The following is a 27847-nucleotide window of genomic DNA, read 5'->3' as shown; positions in this document are numbered from 1 at the left end:
GTTGTTTGGTTTCAGTAGAGTATTCAATTTTACAATAATTGCAAAAGAATAAAGGTTTCTACCTTACAGATTTTGCTTATCACATGTCGTTTTGGAATCCAAGATCAGTGATAAAAGGGGGATTGATGTATATTGATGGAATAACCCTTAATGCTTAAAGGAATTTGTTACATAAGTTAAAATGTGTAATTTGTAAGATTACCTGTGAATTTGTATTTATATTTTTCTCCGCATGATTGTTTAGACACAACATGAGGAACTACAAAGACTAATTTTTCCTGTCACCACATAAGTACTTATTTTATTTTTGGTTGATTTAATTCCTTTATTCATAAGAGCATTTTGCTCTGAGGTTCTTTTTTTTTAGTTGTCGGAGAAAAATATGTTCACAATGTTCTATTTGCAGTCTTTATGTTTACCTAGCAATAAAAATGTGTAAAACATATTTAAGAAATACCGTAACACAAGATAAACATGACATGTACATTAAGAAATATGCAAAAGTACACATTCACACAGTACATGCTATTTTCCAGAAGAGTGCACAGGATGCCATCACTCTTGTTTTGTATTGTATATGATGGTTTTGAAACAGTTGATCTTATCAAAAATATTGTGCACAAAATTTTAGAAATCTGCATTGTTTGTATTGTTTTATATTGCTAAATGGTTGATAGTTGTCTTTAATTGTTGTATGTTTTGTTGACAAAAAACAAATTGCAGTAAACACGTTAAAACGTTTTCTCTGTATTATGCATTGGAATTAAAATGACAATTGAAATAGTCTGTATTGTAATTTATGGCAACGTTGTGAATATTAACTCAAGACTCATTAGAATTCTAATTGTCTTCATTGTCACTAATAATTTAGTGAACACTGTTAAAACAAGATTGGATGCAGCAGTCCAGGATAAAAATGTAAAAAAAAAAGATAACGGGAAAAATTAGATCAAAAAAATAATGCCAGGGCATATAGGTAAAACATATTTACAAGATAGCAAAAGTATTTAGAAAGTAAAAATATTTACTGAGTATGATTAACTATAGGAAATAATCAGTGAATAAGTCATTTGAGCACAACAATTTCCTTACTGTAAAGCTTATTTTTGTCTTATCCACTGGGTAACAAATGTTTATTACTTCTATTATTACACAATCATTAGTGGTTTGAGTAAAGGCATCCTATTGATGTTGAAAATAAATGCCAAATGCTTAAGATTTATTTTAAATTGCTGAACTAAATAAATGAACACTATTTTAATAAATGCAGTGTGACAATTCCAATTACAAATTATATTGTATTTGATAAAATGCAAAACGTAAAAATGAAAAATTATTTTATTATTTGAGGTTACTTGTGAATTGTGTGTTTACAGGTTTATAGTGAGGCTGTAAAAGCTGATGTTTCAGAACGAGTATACTCCCAAACAAATATATTGTACACAGTGAGCTCCACTTTATTTACTACTGCGTTTTTGTTTAGGCTGCAATTAAGAATAAGCCAATCGGAACCGCCGGAAGCAGACCTCGTGAGCCTGAAGCGAAGCTGTCCGCGCCTGTCAATCATTCTGCGTGCAACCAATCAGCGAAGAGGAAGCAGATAACCATCCCACTCGTGGGTGGAAGAGAAGGGGGAGATGGGGTTCAGTGGGCGGGGCTTGACGACCTGTCAAGGAGAGAGAGGAGTAGAGGGAGAACAAGCGAATGAGAGAGGAGGATGCTGAGCAGCGCTTTCCACTCTTCCGACGGATTGTACTTCAACTGGAGTTTGCTGTTTGGCAGCTTTAAATATATCAAAACGGAACAAAGAGAAAGACTCCTCACTGCTTTAAAAGAAGAGAGAAAAGAATAAAGCGGGGGAGAATTACAAAAGGACTGCGCTTGTTTTTCTTAGCATCCAAAGGGAACATAAGGGAACATAGACCAGGACTGGACAATTTGCAAGCCTGTTACTTCTGTCTTTTTTTTCTTTTTTTTAAAAAGTTTGTCCGGGACCACACTTTTATTCCACAGTCTTATTCTTTTTAATGTCCACCAAACTTTCTTCACGGACTGCACGTTTTTAAAGGGACTTTTGCGAAGCGGGAGTTCGCACATGCAGCTGTAAATGCACGCGGATTTTATTCAGTTTCCCGAAACCATCTTTTTGGCGGGGTACGCATGTCGTGTGTACTTTTTGAAGTTTGAATAATTCATGAGAAATAATTGACTGTAGATAGGGAGGGGGCTATCTGCAAGCATATTCATAAGGTCGACGGAATGGCCACCGCGGCTTCCAATCCATATCTGGGCAGCAACAGCATCCTTTCGTCCGGCTCCATCGTGCACTCTGACTCGGGAGGGGGCGGCATGCAGCCGGGCAGCACTGCCGTCACCTCGGGCTCCGGTGGCTACCGAGGGGACCCCTCTATCAAGATGGTACAGAGTGACTTTATGCAAGGCGCCATGGCGGCAAGCAACGGGGGGCATATGCTGAGCCATGCCCATCAGTGGGTGACTTCCCTCCCGCATGCTGCAGCCGCGGCCGCCGCAGCCGCAGTAGCTGCGGCCGAGGCTGCCTCACCCTGGTCCACCAGTGCGCAACAACAAGACGTGAAAAGCGCGGTTAGGGACGACTTGCACACCGGCACCACGCTGCACCATCGGCCGCAGGTACCGCCTCATCTGGGGGGCCACCAGACGCATGGTGGCTCTTGGGGCGCCAGCATTAACTCCATCTCGGGTGCAGGGGGTCAACAACAACAACAGCAGTCCCTCATCTACTCACAACCAGGGGCGTTCACCGTAAACGGCATGTTAAGCCAGAGCCAGAGCTTGGTGCATCCAAGCCTAGTGAGGGGGGACACCCCGGATCTTGAGCACCACCATCATCATCATCACCAGCATCACCCGCACCACCAGCACCACGCCAGCGTCAACAACCACGAGCCACATTCGGACGATGATACGCCCACTTCGGACGACCTGGAGCAGTTTGCGAAACAGTTCAAGCAGCGCCGAATCAAGCTAGGTTTTACGCAAGCGGACGTGGGCTTGGCCCTGGGGACCCTGTACGGCAACGTCTTCTCGCAAACCACCATATGCAGGTTCGAGGCGCTGCAGCTCAGCTTCAAGAACATGTGCAAGCTCAAGCCGCTGCTGAACAAGTGGCTAGAGGAGGCGGACTCGACCACCGGTAGTCCTACCAGCATTGATAAGATCGCCGCGCAGGGTCGGAAGCGAAAGAAGCGAACCTCCATCGAGGTGAGCGTCAAAGGGGCCCTAGAGAGCCACTTTCTCAAGTGCCCAAAGCCTTCGGCCCAGGAAATCAGCACCCTGGCGGACAACCTGCAACTGGAGAAGGAGGTGGTCCGAGTGTGGTTTTGCAATCGGAGACAGAAGGAAAAGCGGATGACGCCCCCGGGAGTGGCGCAGACGCCGGAGGATGTGTACTCTCAGGTCGGCAATGTGAGTGCAGAAACGCCGCCCCCCTCCATGGACTGCAAACGAATGTTCAGTGAGACATAAAGCAGATTATTTTAGATGCAATTTGACTAAAACGAAAAAAAAAAACACACACACACACAGCAGCATTTTCGATACTGTGATTGTGAATGAGACTGCAAAAAATGTTCTATTTTTCAGCAAAACACAAAGAGAACCTTGAAGCGATTTTGCAAAACCCTTCCCCATTTTTCCCCAAACAAACGCATCTTCTACAGGGCCCTGAAATGTTTTATCCTAAAAGGTTCCTTCTGCTTGTTTCTTTCAGGGGCATTTTTTAGTAGATTACTTAAAAGATGCAAGTGAGGCGAGCGACCAGAGGGTGACAACCACAAGTTCATTCCACCAGGTAATTTTGGCGCATTGAGAACACACCGAGATCCTCTCACCTGACCCTATACCCCCTCCCACACCTCACATCACCATCACCAAGATTTGTTTTTATGCCCCCACCCCAACGACCACTGTCCTGTGTGATGGAGACAATTGGGCCAAGCTTTTTTTTCATTTATACGGATAACCCCCCGCTCCCAAATAGAAGAACGACACCCACAAAGCTTTCTTGTTGTATTTGTCACCCACTTTCGAAGGATCAGGGATTTTTTTTCCATGACAAAAAAGACCAGAAGTGGACTTCTCGTCAGATCTTAAAGATCTTTTTTTTTGTTTTCACGTGGCATTTAATTTCTGATTATTTAAAAGAAGCTGACGTCGCGATGGATTCTTCATTTGATAAAAGACTTCAGCTGCACTTATTCGCGAGGGGGAAAAATAATTCTCAACATGTTTTTGCCAAATGTGACTGAGCGGTGTGTTGTGGACATATTATTGATACTGCCCTTTCTAAGCAGTATTTTGGTAGGTTTTAATAAAGAACTCTGTAAAGCCGGCAATATAGAACACGAGATCAGAAACTGATCGGAGTTATTTACTTTATATTTTTCATCTGAATGATTTGTTTTATTATTTTATTCGGAATACCATAATTTATTTTTCCCAGTGGACTTGTGTCAGATGCTTTCTTGTCATATTTCTCTTTTTTTATTATTTTTTTATTTTTAATTATTACTATGGAGGAGCACAAATCATCACGAAGCTGCCGTTGTTGGTATATTTGATGTGATCATTTGATTGTAATTTAATTTCAGTAGTTGTTCCGTACGAGCTGATTGAGACACAATAAATTTGTTAGAATGAAACGCAGACATCGTGTGTGTTAAATTGAAGGGATTGACAGTGTACTCGTTTCTTGAGTGCACACACTTAACAAAAGAGAATATTTTGGAGTAAAAAAAACATTTTGATTATGTCAACTCTCTAAAAAATAACACCAGCATGTGCATTACAGTTGTTTGTTTACATTTGCAGCAGGCCAAACATCCATTCTTGTCCGTTTCAAATTTGCACGGGGAAATTCAGAATGCATGTGCACGCATTATGATTTTTCATTATCTATATTTTTAAAGGATTAAAAAGTGTTATTGGTAATTTAATGCACTACTAAAAATTGAATTAAACTAGAGATGTAGCGTCTACATTCAAACGACGTCTACGTAAAAAAGGTTTGAAAAAGAAAAATAATATAAAATAATGTCAAGATAAAAAGGAAAACCTATTTAGAAGGTAATGCTTATATAGACCTGAATTTCTTATCCATCAAATTAGTCCAAAAATGGACACGAGAACTGAAGTTAAAAGAATTTTTCAAATTGCTGTATTTTTTTTTGCGTGTGTTTTTTAATATTTTGACCCTCCTCTTTTGACCCTCGCCAGAACTTACGGCAAGTGTCCTTGCTTCTTAAGGTTTGAATTTCGCGGATGGATTCCCGCACTATAGTTGCTTAGCAACCAAATTCAATGATCACAAAGCAGCACTTCTTTGTCTCTGTTCCTTGGAATTGCCACTCGGGTAAAAGTCAAGCAAAACTTTATTTCATCAGCCACTCGGGATCTTCATTTTGAAATTATATATATATATATATATATATATATATATATATATATATATATATATATATATATATATATATATAAAATGTGAAAGAATGGCCATTAACCATCTATATATATATATATATATATATATATATATATATATATATATATATATATATATATATATATATATATATATATATATATATATATATATATATATATATATATATATATATATATATATATATATATATATATATATAGTTTTTTTGTTTTTGTTTATTTATTTAATTATTTTTTAATATAATATATAATATATAAATTATGTATCATCTAATATAATATTTAATAATGATTTTTTTTTTTATTTGAGAAATGTCACTGACACGTTCTCCGCGCGCAAACTTGTGTACAAATAGCCCAGACTGCCGAGAGATTCAAGCGGGTTCTACATAAGACCGGCTTTGAAATGTCACAATGGGTTTTTATCCGCATATTTTGCAAGAGCTTTAGCTTTTTCATTGATCCTCTCGCGTTTATTGGCAGCGTTAGCGAGCTTCATGTGTTTTTTGCGTGTGTGCGTGCTGGTAAGGCCCTGGGAGCCCAATAATCAAACCATTCTACTAAAACGACTTTGGCCGTAATCTTTGGGGTTGGGGAATTGTAGAGGATTTTCCCTTGCTATGTAAACTTTAATATTTAATTGTTGCCAATATATTTGGACCAATTTCAGACAGGAAGTATGTGCCGTAAGAAATAATGACCATTATTAATATTTTATCTATATGCTCTTAAGTAAGAGCATGCCCACGACGCAACGTGAATGTTAAATAGGGGTAATTACAGTAATTGCTTTTTCCTAATAAGGTTGATTCTTACCAACTAATATTTAAAACAATTAAACATGGGCCACTCTACAGTATGGGTTCCACGACATTTGTTTATTTCAGAAATGCAGCAAACAGGCCTGTGTTTGTATTTATACAACACATTTTCTATATTAAAACAAGAAAAATGCATAAAAAGTGCTGATATTATAATTAATTTATGTTCTCTTAAGAAATTGTAATCTTGGAACCGTATACATGTACACTTCCTGCAAACTGGTTTCACATGAATCCAACAATAAAACCAAATATTTGAATGACCAGTGATTCTTAACCCCTTACAGTTTATGATGGCATAAAATATATATCTAAATATTAGACACACTTTGCATTTAATTACCACGCATTAAAAATAACATTGTAAATTTTTTGCTTCATAAAACATCTTGAATTCAAACAGAAGGACTAGCGAACATCTTCTCAGGTAAAAAACTTCTGCAGTGGCGTCGGGATGTTGTTTAAAATGACACCATTCTCGCGGGTTCCTCTCCATAAATTTGAAAGGTCACGGAACAAGCAGACAGAATAGGATGGCCCTCGTCTTATTTTGGTTCCCTCTCATCATTTCTCATATTTTTTTCTTTGCAAGCTTGGATGCACTTGTAGGTGAGGAAGGGGCTTGCACGAAGTGTTAAACACTGTTTATCATCAATAAAAACACGCGATCTATCTATCTATCTATCTATCTATCTATCTATCTATCTATCTATCTATCTATCTATCTATCTATCTATCTATCTATCTATCTATCTATCTATCTATCTATCTATCTATCTATCTATCTATCTATCTATCTATCTATCTATCTATCTCTTTCTCTCTCTCTCTCTCTCTCTCTCTCTCTCTCTCTCTCTCTATCTATCTATCTATCTATCTATCTATCTATCTATCTATCTATCTATCTATCTATCTATCTATCCATCTATCTATCTATCTATCTATCAAAAAGATGTGCCATTTTTCTCAATAATAATAGGCATGTATTTATTTATTTATTAGATAAATCCGTTTCTATCATATTCTGAATGCGTACTTGAATATTTCGTATAAGTTGAGTGTTCTACTTCGTTTACAATCTTTAAATTATATGTCGGCATGTTAAGCCAGAGCCAGATCTTGGTGCATCCAAGCCTAGTGAGGGGGGACACCCTGGATCTTGAGCAGCACCATCACCATTATCACCATCATCACCCGCACCACCAGCACCACGCCAGCGTCAACAACCACGAGCCACATTCGGACGACGATACACCCACTTCGGACGACCTGGAGCAGTTTATTGTATTTAGTAAATAAAAATAAAGAATAATTATAGAAATGTAATGTCTCAGTGTAAGTAAGATAATGTAAGACTTTACAGTAAATGCATATCCATTAAGAACAATTTAATGGGGAAAAAAAAACCAAAAACAAAAAACATAGAATATGAAATAGGTGTCCCTGTAGCGCCACACTGTGGCCACTTGGCCGACTCTTAAAACTTAGAAACTTTCACGTAGTCCTTGTCCGGTGCCACTTTAAATTACATGAGCAAAATGAAAGTGATTTTTGCGTGCAAAATGATTTTCAAGATTGTTTTGAGTAAAATTCGTACAATTTCAGAAACGTTTCCCTCTTAGTCGATTAAAAAGAGAGTAAATAAATTCCTGCTGAGCCCGACATTAGATTATCGACAGGGTTTTGTGACAGTCCGTGCCAAGGAAACCAGGAAGCTACAGTTACCAATGTCTGCACATTTTGGAGGTAAGATTTAATCAATTTTGCTTTAACTGCTTAGCTTGCACATTACGCCGTGTTAATATGCACATTCGTGAAATCCTCCATGAGTAATCAATATCTGTTCATCTGTTTAAGTTTTGGAAATGATGAAATGTGATAAAAACAACAATTATTTCTCACATTAACAGATATCACGAAATTATTGAGAGTCCATAGAATAATAAATTATATAGCATCATCCCTCAACAGTTTGGTGTTACCGGTAATACAATCATTCTGAGTTAAAGTATGAGAGTAATAGACGGAATAGGCAAAATGTTGTGGCATGATTGTTGTTTTACACTAAATCTTGAAATATTTGACCCACGCTACAGGGCCAGGGTTGGGTCGTTGTGCTGAAAGTCAACCATTGTTTTCAGTCAAGGCGGGGAATACATGATAAAACAATAATAAAACGACTATTGGAAAAAAAACAACAACAAAAAAACAAAGAAATCACAAGGAAAGTTATGTGAGAGTTTACAGTACAATACGAAGATTTAGAAACCTAAGAAAAGGCATTCCGTCAAGAGCTTTAAATTCAAACTAGAGGAAGAAAACAAACGAAGAAAAGAAAAACGTGAGCTAGGATTGAGTTAATACTTAAGCTACAGTTTATAAGTTGGAAAAATGTACTTTGTGTCAATAACATGTTCAATTCATACCTTATAAATTAATTTATTTTTTTACTTATTAATGTATTATTTGTGTATTTATGTATCTCTACTTTTGTTTCTGTTTATTTGTTTAACATTATATCATTAAAAAGTAAGTTCAAAATGATCTCCTCTCTGGAACTAGGTTATAGTAATATGTGGGTATTTGGGCAATTGACCTTTTTCATAATTAATGTGGTTTTTTTTGTATATTTTGGATGATTTCAGATTATTTAGAGAACGATCTTTCATCCTAGAACTGTTGCTGATGTTGACAGTGAAATACAAATATTCCACCTGGCATCCATAGTTTTACACTGCACAAGAAAAACAAGGCTTACTCCATTGGCAAAACATTGTTTTAGTCTCGTAATTTGTATTTGTTATTTAAGCAATATAAGAAAATATATACTAGATTCATAAAGAATACCGTACCTTGCAACTACTAGGTCGTTTTGCTTAGTTTAATTTTTTTTGTGACAAATGCCAACATAAAATAATATAATTTGGCTTATTTTATTATTTTATTCAAGAAATTCAATAATATACTTTCAAATAAGAACATATATTTAAAAGAAGTGAAAAAAAATGCTTTGTTTATTTTTTTGCACTTGGTCCTTCTCTGGTTTATTTACACAAAGAAAACAAATACTTTAGTGTAAAAAAAAAACCAAATAAAAAAATATTCATTTGAACCTGTGATAGGCAAAATCTGTAAAGTAGAAACATGTTTTTAATATAATTAATAAGTATTCATTCAACAAAAAAGTACTGTATACATTACTTGTAAACTATTTATCTATTTATTTTTACCAAAAACCCCTGTTTTTGGGACTGTTTAGTCAATCAGAATGCAGAACACAGTACATTTTACAAATTATATGTATGTATAATATGTATATAAATATCCATCCATCTATCCATTATCTGCACCTCTTATCTTCAGTAGGGTCAAGGGGGTCTTGGAACCCATCACAGTTGTCAGCCAGTCACAGGGCACACAGAGACAGACAACCATTTACACGCTCATTCACACCTAGGGACAATTTGGACAGGCCGAATTAACTTGACATTTTTGGAATGTGGGAGGAAACCGGAGTGCACGGAGGAAGCCTAAGCAAACACGGGGAGAACATGCAAACTCTGCACAGGAGGATTCAATCCCATGACCTCAGAACTGTGCCGAGGACGTGCAGACCATTCAGCTGCCGTGCCGCCCTGTCATACAGAGACAGACAACTCACCTGCTCATTCACCTCTAGACAATTTGGACCGGGCCATTAAACTGAAATGCATGTCTTTAGAATTTCGGCGGAAACTCACGCATGCACAGGCAGAACATGCAAACTCAGCACAAGAAGGCTGGTCGCTGGAATCGAACCCATAACCTCAGCTCTGTGCCACGGATGGAGAAAGTGACTCGTATGCTACAGCTGTCTCTGTGGCCCCGCTAGCGGTTACCACGGTGACATGGGATGGGAGGTTGAGTCACTGGGGATGATGGGGGGGATATCTATCACCAGTTCTGATGGTTTTGTCAATACCGCTTAGATCAGGAAGCAAACCAACCTGCCGCGACACCCCCTTCCCTCCTCACCACACAGCCCCCTTGACATCGTAAGACAAAATATGTCCATTAGTTTCCTGGTTTGCTTGTACTTAATGTATTCATGCTGACGTTGGTCATGAGGTGACGATGCTTCTTTCAGGCAAGAAAATCTCTTGAGGAGAAATTGTTGAGATACATTGCTTTAAAAAAAATTAAGGAGATATTCAGTTTTAAAATGAAAAAGTGTGATCTACGTGAATCGTATTGATCTGAGGAGAATATGTTTTGAGTTGAGGGTGGGGTAGGGGCTATTGTGAGATTTACCATTTGAGGCTGTGTGTTTGAATCAAAATCAGTTTATTTTGCGCAGACAAGAATACTAAGTGTATTCGTGTTTAACGTGCATCAGATTTGATCCAATTACCAGACTATTTTTATTTACGGTACCAGAGATGAAGAGGAAGTCGTCCTAAGAGATTCAAATAAATACAATTCAGCATGACGAGGGAAAAAAAACTCTTCGGCGAATCTAATGATAAATCAGACTTTGAAGGACATCAACCAAATACATAGGAAGTTTTATATCAGCATTGTGTTCATGGTTGTCAGTAAATGGTTTTAATCATGGCCGCATGTACCATAGTCAACGTTTGTCGGGTTCAAAGCTTAGTTTGAAGTGAGAAGAAGTAAGACAAAAATGTATACTGATTTTTAATGAAAAAGTAGGTGTGCACGGTACACACAAATAAATACGGTATTTTCTCCACACCCTTCTTACCTTTTTTGGCCAATTTCCATGCATGTTCTTGGATTGATTGCATTTGGTCACACATTTTGATAATTAGTTACACATTCATCGAACAGCATGTCGTTTATCTTTTATTTATCAGGGTCTTTGGCTTTTGTTTTTATTTTGCCAATGATGTCATGGTCAATATCATGGTAGTTTTTTCGTTGTTTTGATGTTATTGCAACAACTAAATAGTCTTTTATTTTAACTATTATATCTGTCAAGACCAGAACAGAGACAGGACCCACTCGCGAAACGTTACTCACAGTTCATTGGGAAGAAGGGAAAGGAACGCACACACAATCCTGAGATCGCTGGTCGCGGGGACTAGGTTGCTCAGACGCGGAAGTGGGACTTCCGTGAGAAGCGATGGCGTTGTCAGGAACAGAAAAAAGTCGAAAGCCAGGAGAGGAGAGAAGACGTGGTCGAGATTAAGAAAAAAAGGATCATTATTCGGGGTGGGAGAACAGACGAGATCGAGATCAAAACAGGTCGTAATTTGGGACAGGAGAGCAGCTTAAAACCGATTGTAGCGGGAGAAAAATAGGAGCAAAAACACAGGACAGGCGAAAAAGGGCATGCCATGTAAAAATGGAGATTCGCAGACGGACCGATAAAAGGGGACTGACAGGACAGAGTTTAAATACTGACAGGGAGCCAATCTGTCAACAAGCAACAGATGGCACCGCACGGGCGGGGCCAATTGGGCGCCATGGCAACCGTGACAACATCACTGTCACTATTGGCCAATCCTGCTTCTGCTCATTGAATTCCACACCCTTTAGGGAGGATCTGCTTTTCCAATCTAGGATATTTATAAATAGAGATGGCTCAGGGGAGGGCTTTCAGAACAGGTCACTCTCTCTTATTTTAAGGCTTCTTTCCCTGTCCTCTCTGCAAGTTGAAAATCAATTGATATTTTCTCTCTTTATTTTGAGTGTCTACTGACATTTAAACTTACCAGGCGCCATGATGTAAAAAAACAAAGTGTCTGTTCCAAGATGCAATCCTTAAAGTGCATTCTTAGCGCCACCTAGCGGTAAAAAAACAGAATTGATAAAAAACACACAAAAAAAAACAACAAAAACAATCATTTGAATAGCAATCAAAATAATAATAATAATAATTTCCTTTGTATTGTCATTCTTTGTAACAATGTACACAGAACGAAATGTCGATACACCTGACCCGTTGTAGCGAGCCGATGCAGCCGCAGCCAACAGAGGGCGCCGCCATTTTACCAATTAGGTATGACAAGAACAGTCATGTGAACATGATTTTTTTATACATTCGATAGATCTGTATTTATTTGACATAACATGAAACTCACCTAGTGGGAGCTGATATAATTGTGGACATCTTGCTGCTACAGGTACCCCCAAAAAACAAAAAACCTTGTGAAAGGCTGGGGAAAAATATAGCGGTTTGGTTACTTTGAGTCTCCATTTGTGATTTGTAACAGTAGATTTCAGCACACAATGTAGCGACATCTATTAATCAAATATTACACAGTGTCCCTTTTACATACCCCTATTTTAATTTCCCACTAGCCCAAACAAGAAGTTATAGCTCAAGTATAATAGCATTAGGGATTTGTGAACATATCATTATTGGTAATCATTATGTGTCAAACCATTAAATGCCTTTTTCTCAAAGCAAAAAATTACAACATGACAACATTCTAACATTCCGACATTTTGGGCAAACACCCATGTTCTATCATTTGTCTTAAAGGGAAGTGAAAGTATGTATTTTTTAGTGTGTTATAGTGGTAAAAAAACTTTAATAAATAAAGACTGATTATTATTGAAATATTACATAAGAAACATTTAATCCGCCATTTTTTAATATTTATAGGTGGATAAATGTACATATATTTTGCATAACATGAGTCCCACCTAAAGGAAGACGACATAATTGTCCACCATCTTACTGCTACGTCCAACCAAAAAACTCAAACAGGTTAAAAAAAAAGATCACTTTGAGTCTCCGTAGTTTGTATTATTCGTCGTGAATTGTAGCACTTGTTTTTGGTTGCACTACATCATACAGCGACAATGACCAGTGTTCTCGTTTGCCCGCGTCCTTGCGTCCTAGACGCATCATTTTTGCTGGGGACGCATAGTCTCAAATCAATGTGCGTCCCCGGGACGCAATTTTTTGACACAAAATTGTCATTAATACCCGATTACATTTTTTTAAACAAAGATTTACCGCACTCCAAACTTTTCGTCAGGCAGATCCGGCAGATGTTGTTTTGGTCTCGCGGTTCGAGTTTTTGTCTGCACGCCGAACTCGAGTTGTGTGGTGAAAAGTCCGTCTCTGTTTAGAGAACCGGCTTTTTCGGCTCAACTCATTCAAGGGAGCCGGCTCTCAAACGGCTCATTTGCTTTGATGCATTATATTACGAATTATTATGTTGTATAAAGAAGTTGAGAAAAAAAGGAAGTCTAAAAGGAGAAAATGAAAAAAAGACAGGTTTGTGGTTATCCCTTTAACCGGTATATTACCAACAATAATTTGATGCAGAAAATGAATTAATAATTTGACGATTAAAACTGAATTCATATATAGATTTTTATTATATATTTGTCACCGATTTACAATTTCAACCTCGATAACACTAAATTTTGGGGACCCATAGATCTCTGTTGGGACCCATAGATTTTTGAACATGCGAGTCCCCTGGACTCATCACTTTTCAGAGGTAAAATGAACACTGCAATGACTGGTCAAATAGTATACACTGTTCCTTTAAAAGTCTATAATAATGAAATTAATATTAGATAAATTATACTTCATACTTCTGCTTGAAGTACCTTTTTCTGGATGCTGTTGAGAATATAAAACTAAAATTAATGGAAAAAGTTGCAAAATTCCTTCCACAAAATAAAATATGTTTCTTGGGCGTCGTTGTTTTGTTGTTGTTGTGCAAACAAAAACAAGTGCTAAAAACCAAAAGGAAGAATACAAACTACAAAGACTCAAAAAGTGACCAAAACGCTCCATTTTCTCATTTCTGCCCTGCTTTTTTGAGGTTTTTGGGTACTCCGAGGAGCAAGATGTCATCTCCCTTTGGGTGAGTTTTGTGTTACATAGAATAAATAAGGATTCACACGGGTGCTTGAAATCCTTGATAATGCTTGAATTTTAATGTCTTGATTTCATAGATTGGAAGGAGCTTAAATTTGGGCTTAATTGCTTTTAAATGCTTGAAATTGTTGTCTCGTTTTACAACATTGTTGCTTAAAAAGGACAATGACACTGCTTTCTGGTTGCTTCGCTTTACCTATGCATGTTATCTTACCTCATGGTTAACAGTGCTGGCATTAGTTTGATTGGAATTGAAGCGTCACGCCCAAGAGGACAGTTGCATGTCACACCCAAACAGAGCACTATGAAACGTGTCTTAGCGCAAAGATTTTGTATCTATTTTGGACATTTGTTATGGGCCATGCAAAAAATTAAGGTAGTGTTTCTCCAGTGATAACTTCCTTCAACTGAAAATGTAAGCTACATGTTACCGTCATTTTACCCAACACCTATATGGGGAGAAATTTGTCTAAAAAATATTTACACAGGCATTCTTCAGATCCACAAATATATTCACAATTTACTTAAGAACTAAGAGCGTTATGTTTTGATAAAATAAATGCATATTTAAAACGCAGATATATTTGTGGATCTACAAAATACATTAATTACACCAGCTTTTAATGATACTGGAGAAATTAAAACATTTGCTTTGAAAGTGCTTGAATTTGTCCATGAAAAAGGTGTAGGAACCCTGGAAAATGTAAATCTCTTGACCTATGAAGTAAGTTTAAAAAAAATGCGCGTTCATATAAAAGTGGGTGTATTTTTGCTTATTATTCTGATCAGTATTTTTTTTTCTTTTATGAATTAAGTTTTTTACCACAATTAAATGGAAGAAAGCACCATCTCACACAGTTTTTCATTAACCAAACAGGCAATGGCCCTTGTTTGGTGCTCTGACCATTTCATGCCGCTGGATTTAATAGATTACTCATGATGGGCTGCAGGTACTGGTGGGTTACACATTACAGAACCGTGCCATAAATGAATGCGACAATCCTCACAGTTTCAAACCGGTGCGGTGAGGCGGAACGAGTTTTCTAGGTAATCTGGGCCCAGTGAGGAGCGAGTGAGTGCAAAAAGTGTGAGGATGAAGCTCACGATTCCTCCAATCTGACCAATCCTCTTAGCGAGACGCCGCGCTCCTCTCGAGCGTCGACGTTTCTCGCTTAAGAGGAGCTGAAGAGACGCCGTTTACCAACAAAACGCGCCAACATCTGTTAAATGGGCACACATAAAAAAATTGTACAAAAGCAAACAGTGATGTTGCTTGCAGTCAAACACTAGGCTTTGGCTGCCTTTTAAAGGCTTTACTCATTGAAATAAAAGTAATTAATTGGTGCTATACACCCAGGACGTAATTATCTTTTTACAGTAACTGTCACATATTTAATTACCAGTAATTGTTCCCCGAGCTTCTTTCAAAGGTGTTGGGTGCCAGACGATTCCGATATAGTCTATCCTAATTCGGCAGTTTTTATTTGTGTGCAACAGATTTGTGATTTAGACAATACTCACATCATCAAACAGGCCGTTATCATACACATACACACAAACACACATCTAAACTCCAAAATAAAACACATATTTAGATAAAATGATTCTGTTTTTTCCCAAAGCCTGAACGTCACTGCTAATGCTATGCTAATCCGAAGCATCAAATTCCAACACTTGTGTCATTACTTTCATTTGCCAGAGTTTGTTTTCCGGTTGTCGTTGTTTTTTCTTTCAAGTCATACCACAAGGGGGCACTGTTATCATTTACTATTATTATAAAATATTTAGTGACAAGATTGGATTGATTGAGAAACTATATTGTGAGAGAAGGAACTGGAGTAGTAGTGGAACTGAGCAAGCGTGTGGCTAAGAGCGTAATCGGTTGGTTTGGACACATGGAGAGGATAGATGAGGAGCGAATGTTGAAGAGAATCTACAGAGCAGAAGTAAATGTAAGAAGACCAAGAGGAAGGCAGCAATTGACGTGGATGGATGGTGTTATGAGTGCATTGCAGGAAAGAGGTCTAAATATAGTGGAAGCTAGAGCTCTTGTTGGTGATAGGAATGAGTGAAGCGGTGTTGTGAAAAGATAGTGGGATGTTTAAACATGTTCTAAGGGATGGGCAAGGCACTTGTATGATGCGGCAGGGGTAAATCAGTGAAAGCTGTCGGGCCCTGCTGTTGAACAGAAGTGTGTGTTGTGTCACCCTGACCCGAGTGACATGGCCGTTTCCTTATGTCCTGTTTCATCTGGAGGGACGAAAGCATGACCAACTTGGGTGCCGAGGTGCTTAACTTGTTTGAGTGTTTGAGCATTTGGGTTGTCCATGGTCCAATTTTTTTTTGGCGTGTGTTTTTGTCACTATTTCCCATTTTTAATTTTCTTTATTTCTGTATGTGTTTGTCTTGCTGTAGGTCAGCCCTCTAAAGGGATATGACATGGGTAGATATAGATAGAGAAAATATTGAAATTAACATTGTGTATTAGTAGACCACCAGATGTCGCTGTATTGTGCAGTGTTACCGAAAACGAGTGTAAAGCATAAGGAAGAATATGAACTATGGACACTCAAAAAGACCAAAGAAGCAAAACTTTTCTTCTTGTTTTGTTGCCCCAGCCTTTCCCGAGGTCATTGTTTTATAGGGTACCCTTGGCAGCAATTATGATAGCTCCCTCTAGGAGAGGTTTTTGCTAAGTGAAATAACATAAATAGATATCTCAACATACAAGTGTTTTTTTTTATGCATGCTTGCAATGCAAGACGACAAGCAGGGTAAAGCATTACCTGAAGAGGAGCTATGTCGAGGTCTTTATCACGGATTGTTCCAAGTCAGGTGCAGAACAATGGCTATAAAATTTACAAGTGCACAGTCAAAATGCCTGAAAATTACTTTTATACTAAGAGGGCGGTTCATGGATAAAAATATAAACTACACTTTGAGGAAAAAGAAACATAAAGTAGAGTGGTAAATGTCCTTTTGTTTTAACTAGTTCTAATAAGTACTAAAATTCATAAGACCATGTTCTCAGTGCGCAATTAAAACAATAGGGAAGCTGACTAATAGCGACTGAATAAAAGAATAAATTAAGAAGTCAAATAATCATGACTAAATAAAATAATGTATGAATAAGTTAATTAATAACAACTGAATAAATGAAAAATGTTATAAATAGCTGAAATAATAAATACGTTATGAAAAAAATCATATAATCATGACTTTATATGTGCATGCAGTAGGGGGTTTCTTTGGACTTCACAAATTGACCACTAACTTTACTATCACATGATAAATTGGTTCTGTTTTAATATAGGAAGCTTGCAAAGGGGATTGCATAGAATGCCAGTTCATTGTTGTTGCACACTGCTGTTCATTGTTTTAACTGCTATGAAGTGTTCATAACATTGTCACTATTGGCCAATCATGTTGCTGTTCTTTGATAACCACATTCTTAAGGGCATTTCTGCGTTTGTACCCGAGGATATTTGATATGAAAAAAGGACTCTCGAGAGGGCCTTTAGAGTAGGTTGGAATTTCTTATCTGAAGTTGCTCTCTCCCGTGATCACCTTGGATGTTTAAAATCCCTTGATGTCCTTTGTTTGAGTGTCTACTACTTTTGAACCTATCAATGCAATATCCCAACATTGCACTTATCATTACAATCTTGGTCACCACTAAGCCAAATGGAACGTTGTCATTTTTAAATTGTAAGAAAGACAAGATCAGATACTTTAATCAAAATAGCAAGGGGTACAATGTAAAATAAAACACTAATTGCTGAAATGAAAGTATAGATCCACTAAAAACTACAAAAGTAGAGTAATAACATACACACACACACACACACACACACGCAAACTCACACACACTCACAGATACTTTTTTATTAGCACCCGAGGGGCCAAATTCCTACCTATGCTTCCCGAGGTGTTAATGTCTGCCAGATTGGGGTGAATGTAATTTGAGATCACTTTGCAACAAAGGCCTCAGATACCGATTAACTCCACAGCCGCCATCTTGCCAGGCAGTGTGGTCCCCATTTAAAAGTAGCGTCAGGAGCTAAATGTTGCCTTGGGGCTCGCTGGGCCAGAGGCACCCTTTAACATGGGAACGAGGCTTAATAAGTAAACAGCGGAGGCGGAGAACAGCACTCAGATCAGGGTTTGCCAGGCCGAGCGAGACCCTGATACGCGCTATTAGCTGATTAGTCTGTGCCGATAGGACCTCGTAATTACGGCGACTCGACCCCCCCTCTGGGCAAATATTTAATTTTGGTGGTTTAACCTTTCTCCATTGTCAAATTGCATGGCCAGATGTTAAGGAACGCGGTGGTAATCCTTGGGCCTTCTGATCAGCGGGGAGAAAAAGCTTGCAGGTCTTCTCGTTATTATCGGTCCCGCTGATTTCTCGCAGCGGTTTCCCTTCCCGGAGAAGTTCCTGTCCCCGTCCCCCTGATGTCAAGTCACAAGAAGCGAGGCATATCATTTGGAATAGCCGCAATCATTCGCTGCGCTCAGAAGATCAATGGTGAGATCATCCTTGCATATTAACCCTGCAAACAGTCCCCTCACTCCAATAAGCAATGTCATTTGTCAACTGTTAGGGTGCAACGGCACTCCAATGTCTCTTCTCCTAATTGTGCTGATGGAAAAGGGATGTATAGATTTGATGATCTGCATCTCTGAATACAAATTTGTGAGCAAGCGAAAATCTGAATATGCTTGAGTCTACAATTTTTTCAGGTGGATACCAGTAGGATTACCTAATCACCGAGTCATCAATGATACACGTCCTTGTTACCATCACTAACACAGTATTACTAAAAACATAAGTGACATTATGTTAAAATTATACATGTCAACCTCAGCCGATAGCTCCCTTTTTAATTATTGCAATCTCCCTTATTAAGCGATAATCAACCTTACAAAAGCTACATGGCAGATACAGTATTAACTCACAGTGAGACAGACTATGTAGAACGAAAGCAAAGATAATTTGTGTAAGCATCTTTCTTAGTTTTATTTCCACTTGCAGTAAATTTAGTGTTGCTTGCTATAATTGTTACACTTGTTATAGTGTTGCTTGAGATACGTAGCAGTGATTTTACAGACTTCATTATCATTAGCAATCTACGATGACGTTGTCGTCTGCTATCAGTGACCGAGACTATACGGATTAAAGCCCCAAAAATGTTTTTCTTAATTTCCCTTTCAAAAATTGTTATACAGCATACACAATTTTAAATGATCAAAAAACATATTAAATGTGGGGAAAACGACAGGTAGTTTTAATTCCTAAACATAATATTCATTTTCCTATGTGAAACTGGAGGCGGTTAGAAAACCTTGTCTCCCTGACGGAAAAATATTTTTTCCTTGGCAGATAATTTTGCTCTTTTGAGATATTATTTTTGTTGGTAATCCCAATTTACAAATTGAATGTTAAAAACAATGTAATATTCTAAATATGTTAAATTACAAATTAGATATTCTTCCAAATAACAGTATTTTACTGTTTTTAATACACTTTCCCCATTTTTTTTTCTTATTTTTTTTTCATTTTTAAAAAGGTTTTTTAATTTCGACCTCTGACTGTAAAACACCCATAAATGGCAGTTGATACTGGTATTGGGATTTGTAGTCAACTATTGGATCAGTACAATACGGATTCCTGGTGTCAGCACTTGACCATCCAAATTTATAAGTTTACAGTTTAGTAGACACTTAAAATGAGGAGAGAAGACTTAATGGAGTTTTAACCTGCAAGGAGAACAGAGGAGAGCCAGACCTCAGATATTGAATTCCAACATGTTCTCAAATCCCGCCCATGAGCACTTTCTTTTTATTTAAGCTGCTAGGTTACAAAAGCACATCTGTCCTAAAGGGCGTGAAATTCATATAACCACAACATGATTGATAAAAGTTACATAGATGTAAACAGTGCATCATAGTCAAAATAATGGAAAACTTTGAGTTATTATAGTCAAGGAACCAAACTGACATCCTACGCAGGAGTCCAATGATAAAAATGGCTAGTTTTGCATTCTATTGAATTTCAAGCAATTTCTTAAACAGAAATACAGGCCTACTGTTTTGGTCACTGTCTTTTTCATTTCTTAAGTCATATCTTGTCCTTGGAAAACTTGCCGTGGAAAGAAAATTAGGTTGAAGGGTCTGGGAGTTAAAAAAATAATAGATATATTAATAGATATAATAATAGTATGTAAGTAATTAAAAATTAATAATTACTTAATTCACTTTAGCGTTGACAAAAATCCCTTTACTCAGCGCTGATACGTGTACATGTTTAGGGCTAATTGAAAGCTGTGTGGTGTTGAGCAATGGTACGGACTGTTACACCAGGTTTAAGACCCAAAGTATATCAGCCGATTGAGAGGAAAATATTGTTTTGGGGTCATCCATAATTGAACACAATTTTTAACCTTGTATAAACTAGAAAATAGAATCATATTAAATGAAGATCATATAATATCATTTCGTAATGGCTGGATATTGCCGAATTGATTCTTCACACACTAGAGTTTTATTAAACTTTTGATTGCTCTTGACTTTTTACAGTTTTTCTTCTTTAACCCTGGTTTTCTTTTATCAATAAATAGATAAGAATTAGTGCGAGTGTTTGGACCCTTAGGGGCCCTGCTTTCTAGCAGACTGGGCCCATTATAGTGAACGTTTCAGGGGATGAGGTGGGTACCGGAGTGCCGGATGTTTTTCTTCAGTCATTCCCAGACGTTTCTCCAAGTCTCAGGTTTCTCCCTGTCTCCCTTCCAAAGCAAATCCTCTTCCTCTCCAATGAACCAGGCCCCAGTTCACCCAATCTGAAATGGTTTCCTTCCTCTCCGGCATTCAAATGAACAAAACACTGTGAACGAAGAAGAGGAAGGAAAGTAGTCATGTCATCTCCTCAACCTGGAGACGGACTGAAGTAACCTTTCAGCTGCTGGGGGAAACTCAATACTTTGTGTGAGAGGGCATGGGGTGAGACGGGCAACAAAGTGGTTCCAGGTGAGAGGCGCATGTGAATGTTGGGAAACGTCTAGATCAGGGGTCGGGAACCTATGGCTCGCGAGCCATATATGGCTCTTTCTACGAGTATCTGTGGCTCAGAGACAGATTTGATTGCATGCAAAATTTCTCCATCTTGTCCATAACTTGATTCGTCTATCCTATTATGTTACATGCAAAGCCAAACCGAAACTTACTGGTTGACGATTACTTCGCAGTATATATATGGCACGTTTTTCACTACAATTTACAGTCAAGGTGTCACACAAAAAAAATGGGGGAAAAAAAAAAACTCATTTTAGCTGTACAACGCTAAAGAATCCTTTATATAAAAGTTCACTATGTAATCTGTGTTCAGTGTTCAGATACCTTATGATGAATCCACAGAACTGTAAATACGCCAAAACACCGGAAGAGAACTTAGTCATTTGATTGGGTGAGTGGGAGGGATGGGTGGAGCTATGCAAAAAGTACAAGCACTCCTTTCCATCTCTCGCCAAAGGTAAGCACATAAGGCTCCCTATTCTCAGAATGTTGTGACGTTTTTACAAAATAAATGCTTGCATCTGGTTTTGAAACCAATATGTATGATAAAAAAGGGTCAAAAGGAGTTTAACCGATCTTGAGTCATTGCAAGAAAGAGACAAGTTTAAAGTGGTATGTTTGTTGATTTTGGGACAGGGGCTCTGGCATTATTCTCTTTTCATAATTTTTATCAAATCATCAAAAATAAATGTGCTGAAGACTAAGCTTTTGTCTGGGGCGCGGGTTTAGCAATTTAGTAAATTTGTCTCATAATATATGGTGTGGCTCTTTCCCAAAATAAAATTAATATTTTTTGCTTTTATGGCTCTTTGAGTCAAAAAGGTTCCCGACAACTGGTCTACATTGAGCACATGGAATTGTTGTGGAGCTTCTTGTGTGTACACGCAAAGAATTCTGAGCCAAATAATTTCTCAATTATAACTAAAACCAAATTAAGAGAAATACAAGGATTCTTTTAACTACTACTAAATTATCATGTTTAGAATAAATAAACACCCCTTAAAAACAGGTAGCCACTGGCACTGGTGTCCAAACTATAGCCCAATGGATTTTTATGGACTGCCGTCAATTTTAAATGCACCACTGGCTATACTAAAACTTCTATTTATTACTAATAGGTGGTTCTATAGATTCTGATGAGTTATTATGTCAATGAGGGTTTTGAAACCAAACAAGTGATGAGATTGCTTTTTATATTTCTGGTGGAAGAATAAATGTATTTTTCTTTTAATATCTCTACGGGCCAAAATCCAAACAAACTAGTCTTACTAAAAGCTGCTCAAGTAGCACTTGAAAAACACACAGTATTATGTTAAGTTTGATTTTTTTATTAACTAAATACATGAACAAACAAGGGCAGAACAGCAGCACAATGGTTAGCGTGTGTGCAGCACAGTTCTGAGGTCATGAGATCGAACCTTCCTGTGCAGAGTTTGCATGTTCTCCCTGTGCTTACATGTTTTTCCTCCGGGCACTCCGGTTTCCTCCCACATTCCAAAAACGTGCATGTCAGGTTAATTGGCCGGTCCAAATTGCCCCTAGATGTGACTGAGCGAGTGAGTTGTCTGTCCCTGCGACTGGCTGGCAACCAGTTCAGGGTGTCCCCCTGCCCACTGCCTGAAGATAGCTGAGGATAAGCGGTGCATGTAATGGATGGATGAATGAACAAACCAATGAATAAATAATATAGATAAATAAATCCATGAAGCAACCCTTGCCCAACATTTTTTTCCAAAATGTTTTTTTTCAGGCTAAACATAAAGTCTTACCAAATTGTGCAGTCAAGTCAAGTCATTTTTATTTGTATAGAGACGGGGACCGCACATGTGGTATCCCCCTTTCAGGATTACCAGACAGCAAAGGATGTTGCAATTACAAATAATACAGAGATATTATCCACAAAAAGTATAGGTTATTCATATGCTATAGAGTAGAAGTGTGTTTTAAGCTTAGATTTAAACATTTCCACTGAGGTTGCAGATCGGATCTCAGGGTGAAGAGCATTCCACAGCACTGGTGCCCAGATGGAGAACGCTCTCGAACCTGCGGAACACTTCTTGGCTCTTGAGATCACCAGTAGACCGGCGCTTTCAGAACGAAGGCTTCGGACCGGAACATAGGGGGAAATCAGAGCTGAAAGATATGAGGGAGCAAGTCCATGTATGATTTTGTATAATACTAAGAGAACCTTAAAATCACAACTTAGGCTAACAGGGAGCCAATGCAGGTTAGCCAAAATCGGCGTGATGTGATCTGACTTCTTTGTCCTAGTTAAAAGCCTCGCTGCAGCATTTTGTACCAGCTGAAGACTCTTGATTCTGGACTTCGGGAGACCAGAGAATAGTGCATTACAGTAATAGAGACGGGAGGTAACAAACGCGTGAATTATAATCTTCACATCCGACTGAGACAGCATAGGACGGATTTTAGCGATGTTGCAAAGATGGAAGAAAGCGGTTCTAGTAATTTTCTTCACGTGTGTTTGAAAGGACAGATCGGGGTCGAATATGACACCTAAATTTTTAACGGAGTCACTCTGTGTGATGTGACATTTGTCAATGTTCACAGCAGTTTTTGAGAATAAGTCGCGGCATTTAGATGGACCAATAACTAACATTTTGGTCTTTTCAGAGTTAAGACGCAAGAAATTGAGTGACATCCACTCTTTTATCTGAGTGAGGCAGGCCTCCAAATTTCCACAATTTAGTCTGGCAGATTCCTCCAACGGAAGATATAGTTGAGTATGCGTAGCAATGGAAACTGATATTATACTTGCGAATAATATCACCTAATGGAAGCATGTAAATGCTGAAAAGAAGGGAGCCAAGTAATGAAACCTGCGGAACACCACAGGTTACATTAAAGGGTTCAGATGTCATTTCGCCATATTTAACCCAGTGCGTCCTATCTGAGAGGTAGGATCTGAACCATGAGAGGATCGTTCCTGAGAGACCAATCCATTTTTCCAACCGTTCTAGTAAGATATTACGGTCCACTGTGTCAAAAGCAGCACTAAGGTCCGGCAGCAGCAAAAGTGATGAAGCACCAGAGTCCATTGCCAGTAGGAGATCATTGGTTACCTTAATCAGAGCTGTCTCAGTGGAGTGGTTAGCCCTGAATCCTGATTGCATTAATTCAAAAAGATTGTCCTCCGATATTAAATAATTCAGTTGCTGTGCCACTACTTTTTCAAGTAGTTAAGAAAGAAACTGTAGGTTTGACACAGATCTATGATTACATAAGCTTTCTGGATCAAGGTTGGGTCGTTTCAGTGTAGGTTTAATAACAGCTGACTTAAAAGCCACTGGAACTACACCTGAGGAGAGTGATATGTTTATAATATTTAGAACTGAAGGTCCAAGGACCCCAAAAATACCTTTAATAAGAGTGACACCTCACCAAATCGGGACAAATTCCCTGGACAGCCACTATGTCGTGCATCTATAGATTTCAGCCCTTTAATATGTGATGTATTAACAGTGTCTTTAGAAATTTCTTCCTTTATGCATTGAATCTTCTTATTAAAGCAGACCATAAAGTCATGGGCTGAATGGGTAGAACTATCTGGGATAATCTGTTGCCTTGTAAGCGATGCTACAGTGTGGAAAAAGATTTTGGGGTTCTTCTTTTGTGACGCAATCACCTTCGAAAGGTAGGCTGATTTTGCAGAGGCAAGGGCCGCTTTATACTTTAACAAGCTGTCACACCAGGTTTGATGGAAAACCTCAAGCTTTGTAGCGCGCCATTTTCTTTCAGATTTCCTGCATTCTTGTTTAAGGGATCTAGTTTCATCAGTAAACCAAGGCGTGCGTCTTTTAGGTCGTGATTTAAGCCATATGGGCGCAACTGAATCCAGGACACTAGCCAGGGTAGCATTAAACTCATTCATGAGTGAGTTGATAGAGCCTTTGTATGAAGGAAAGGACGCAACTGCTCCTGAAAGAAGACCAGAGAGCTCAGAAACTGTGCCTGTGCTTAAATTGCATACGCTAAGTCCTTCAGCTTTTTTAGTACTACATTTAGCTAGCACCTCGAATGTAACTAAATAATAATCAGAAATAACGGTAGTACACGGTAACACCGTCATGTTTGAGGTTGAAACTCCTCGAGTCAGAACCAAGTGTAGCGTGTTTCCATCTTTATAAGTTGGCAAATCAACCAGTTGATTAAAACCAAATGTATCAGTTAGAGACCGAAACGCAACAGTAAGTGAACTGAGTGGGGAGTTCATATGAATGTTAAAGTCCCCCATAATTATTATTTTGTCTGCATAGGTTACTAGGTCAGACAAAAGTTCAGAGAATTCATCTAAGAAAGCTGCCTATGGTCCTGGTGCGCGATAGTTACTACATAAATTGACATTAAAGCGAACCGCATAATAAGAGCCTCGAACGCCTTATAATTATTAAAGGTACGAGGAGTAAATTTGAGTGTTTTTTCAGAAATTAGCGCGACACCGCCACCCTTCTTCAAAGAGCGTGCTAAATGGCTGCTCACGTAGTCTTGAGGTGAAGCCTCATTAAACGGTAAAAACTCATCCGGTCTCAACCAAGTTTCACATAGACCAATCAAGTTAAGTTTGAAATCGCAAATAATATTATCAACAAGTTAAGCTTTGGGAGCAAACGATCTAATATTTAAAAGACCAAATTTTAGCTTTGGTGAATCGTTTAATTTAGCTGAAGTCTTTGTAGAGATCGTCACAAGATGTCGCCGTTCGGGCGTGTTGAGTTTCAGGCGTCGGTTGACCGGCAAGATCGATGAAGAAATAATGGTGGAGTTAGGCACATCTTCGTGTCCTTCTCTGTCGTTTCGCCGATGTGGCTCCTTCAGCTTCGCACACTTCACACACTTCCCCACACGACAACCCCGCTTCTGCTTCCTGTCCCTACGCCGTCTACGTCACTTCGTAAGTGGGGTTGCCGACCACGGAGATCCGGGATCTCTTTGTAGCTTGTTTGGGATATCAAAGGAGGTATAAAAAGTGCCCGAAAAGTCGTAATTTAGACGCCCACCCAATTGAATAAGTTCCTCCCGACTATAAGTGTTATTGGCCACGCATGTGTCCAAAAAAGAAAGCAAAAAAGACAAGAGAACGGTAATAAATTGAAGATTAGCTGCAGAGCAACGAGCCGCAGCATCCATCATGTGTGCCGCCATCTTGCAGACATTGTTACGTATTTAAAGTAAATGTCTCCTTATTTTGATATATTTTGTTAAGATTTTTGACAAAAAAAAACTTAAAATGTGTGCTATTTTTTATTTGTGGTAGAAAATATTTCGTTGATGAGCATAACATATAGCTACCATCTACTGCAGGGGTCGGGAACCTTTTTGACTCAAAGAGCCATAAAAGCAAAAAATATTAATTTTATTTTGGGAAAGAGCCACACCATATATTATGAGACAAATTTACTAAATTGCTAAACCGGCGCCCCAGACAAAAGCTTAGTCTTCAGCACATGTATTTTTGATGATTTGATAAAAATTATGAAAAGAGAATAATGCCAGAGCCCCTGTCCCAAATTCAACAAACAGACTACTTTAAACTTGTCTCTTTCTTGCAATTACTCAAGATCGGTTAAACTCCTTTTGACCTTTTTTTTCATACATATTGGTTTCAAAACCAGATGCAAGCATTTATTTTGTAAAAACGTCACAACATTCTGAGAATAGGGAGCCTTATGTGCTTACCTTTGGCGAGAGATGGGAGGGAATGCTTGTACTTTTTGCATAGCTCCACCCATCCCTCCCACTCACCCAATCAAATGACTAAGTTCTCTTCCGGTGTTTTGGCGTATTTACAGTTCTGTGGATTCATCATAAAGTATCTTAACACTGAACACAGATTACATAGTGAACTTTTAAATAAAGGATTCTTTAGCGTTGTACAGCCAAAACGAGTTTTTCCCCCTTTTTTTGTGTGACACCTTGACTGTAAATTGTAGTGAAAAACGTGCCCTATATATACTGCGAAGTGTTACCTTCAAATTTAGCTTTGGTTTGGCTTTACGTGTACCTGAATAGGATAGACAATTCAGGTTTTGAACAAAATGGAGAAATTTTGCATGCAATCAAATTGGTCTCTGAGCCACAGATACTCATAGAAAGAGCCATATATGGCTCGCGAGCCATAGGTTCCCGACCCCTGATCTACTGTATTAGAAAATTGCTAATTTCAAGGATGATTTGTCTTAAAAGAAAAAAACACATTTAAAATGAGAAAAATGTTTTGCTAATCGTCTTTTTTTTAACTGAAGAATTGAATCATCAACAGCAATGTATAAAAAGTCAGACAGACAGAGCTCTAAAAGAAAAGAAATCTGAGGACCAGACTGATCAATTGTTGCTTTTTTTTTCCAAAAGGAGTAGTATGTAACGCATACTGTGTTGAGTGTCTCCAGATGCATAGTGATGAACGCAAATTTCCAGCCTCATTGTTGAGGGCGAAAGTGAGACCAAGTATTCTAAATTCGGCGTACTCCTCAGCTCCAAACAATAGACTTAGTGATGGGATCAGCAAGCTAACTGCATGTCACACCATCCAGTTTTTCTTTCTTGTTACATAGTTTTTTTATAATGCAAAGATTGCCTATCTCCAAATACTTTATTTCAAAAGGGG

General features: G+C 38.2%; 1 protein-coding gene across 1 annotated transcript; it reads left to right on the top strand.

Annotated features, from left to right (window-relative positions):
- Window positions 1–1720: 1720 nt before the first annotated feature.
- On the top strand, window positions 1721–4686 carry pou3f3b (POU class 3 homeobox 3b). Its single transcript, XM_088332602.1, has 2 exons — window positions 1721–3447; window positions 3752–4686. Exons 1-2 carry the CDS (start codon window positions 2260–2262, stop codon window positions 3848–3850), a joined length of 1287 nt encoding a protein of 428 aa, XP_088188728.1. The 5' UTR covers window positions 1721–2259; the 3' UTR covers window positions 3851–4686.
- The last annotated feature ends 23161 nt before the right edge of the window (window positions 4687–27847 follow it).

Source organism: Urocampus carinirostris, chromosome 3 (assembly GCF_059441175.1).
Source record: "Urocampus carinirostris isolate Australia breed hairy pipefish chromosome 3, RoL_Ucar_1.0, whole genome shotgun sequence".
NCBI lineage: Eukaryota > Metazoa > Chordata > Actinopteri > Syngnathiformes > Syngnathidae > Urocampus > Urocampus carinirostris.
The sequence above is the reverse complement of the archived record's forward strand: the minus strand, read 5'-3'. Positions and strand labels throughout refer to the sequence as shown.

Coding starts and splice junctions, on each gene's coding strand:
- pou3f3b (XM_088332602.1), top strand. CDS start 2,260: ATGGCCACCGCGGCTTCCAATCCATATCTGGGCAGCAACAGCATCCTT. Junction 3,448..3,751: donor TGTACTCTCAGGTCGGCAAT/GTGAGTGCAGAA, acceptor TGTTTCTTTCAG/GGGCATTTTTTAGTAGATTA.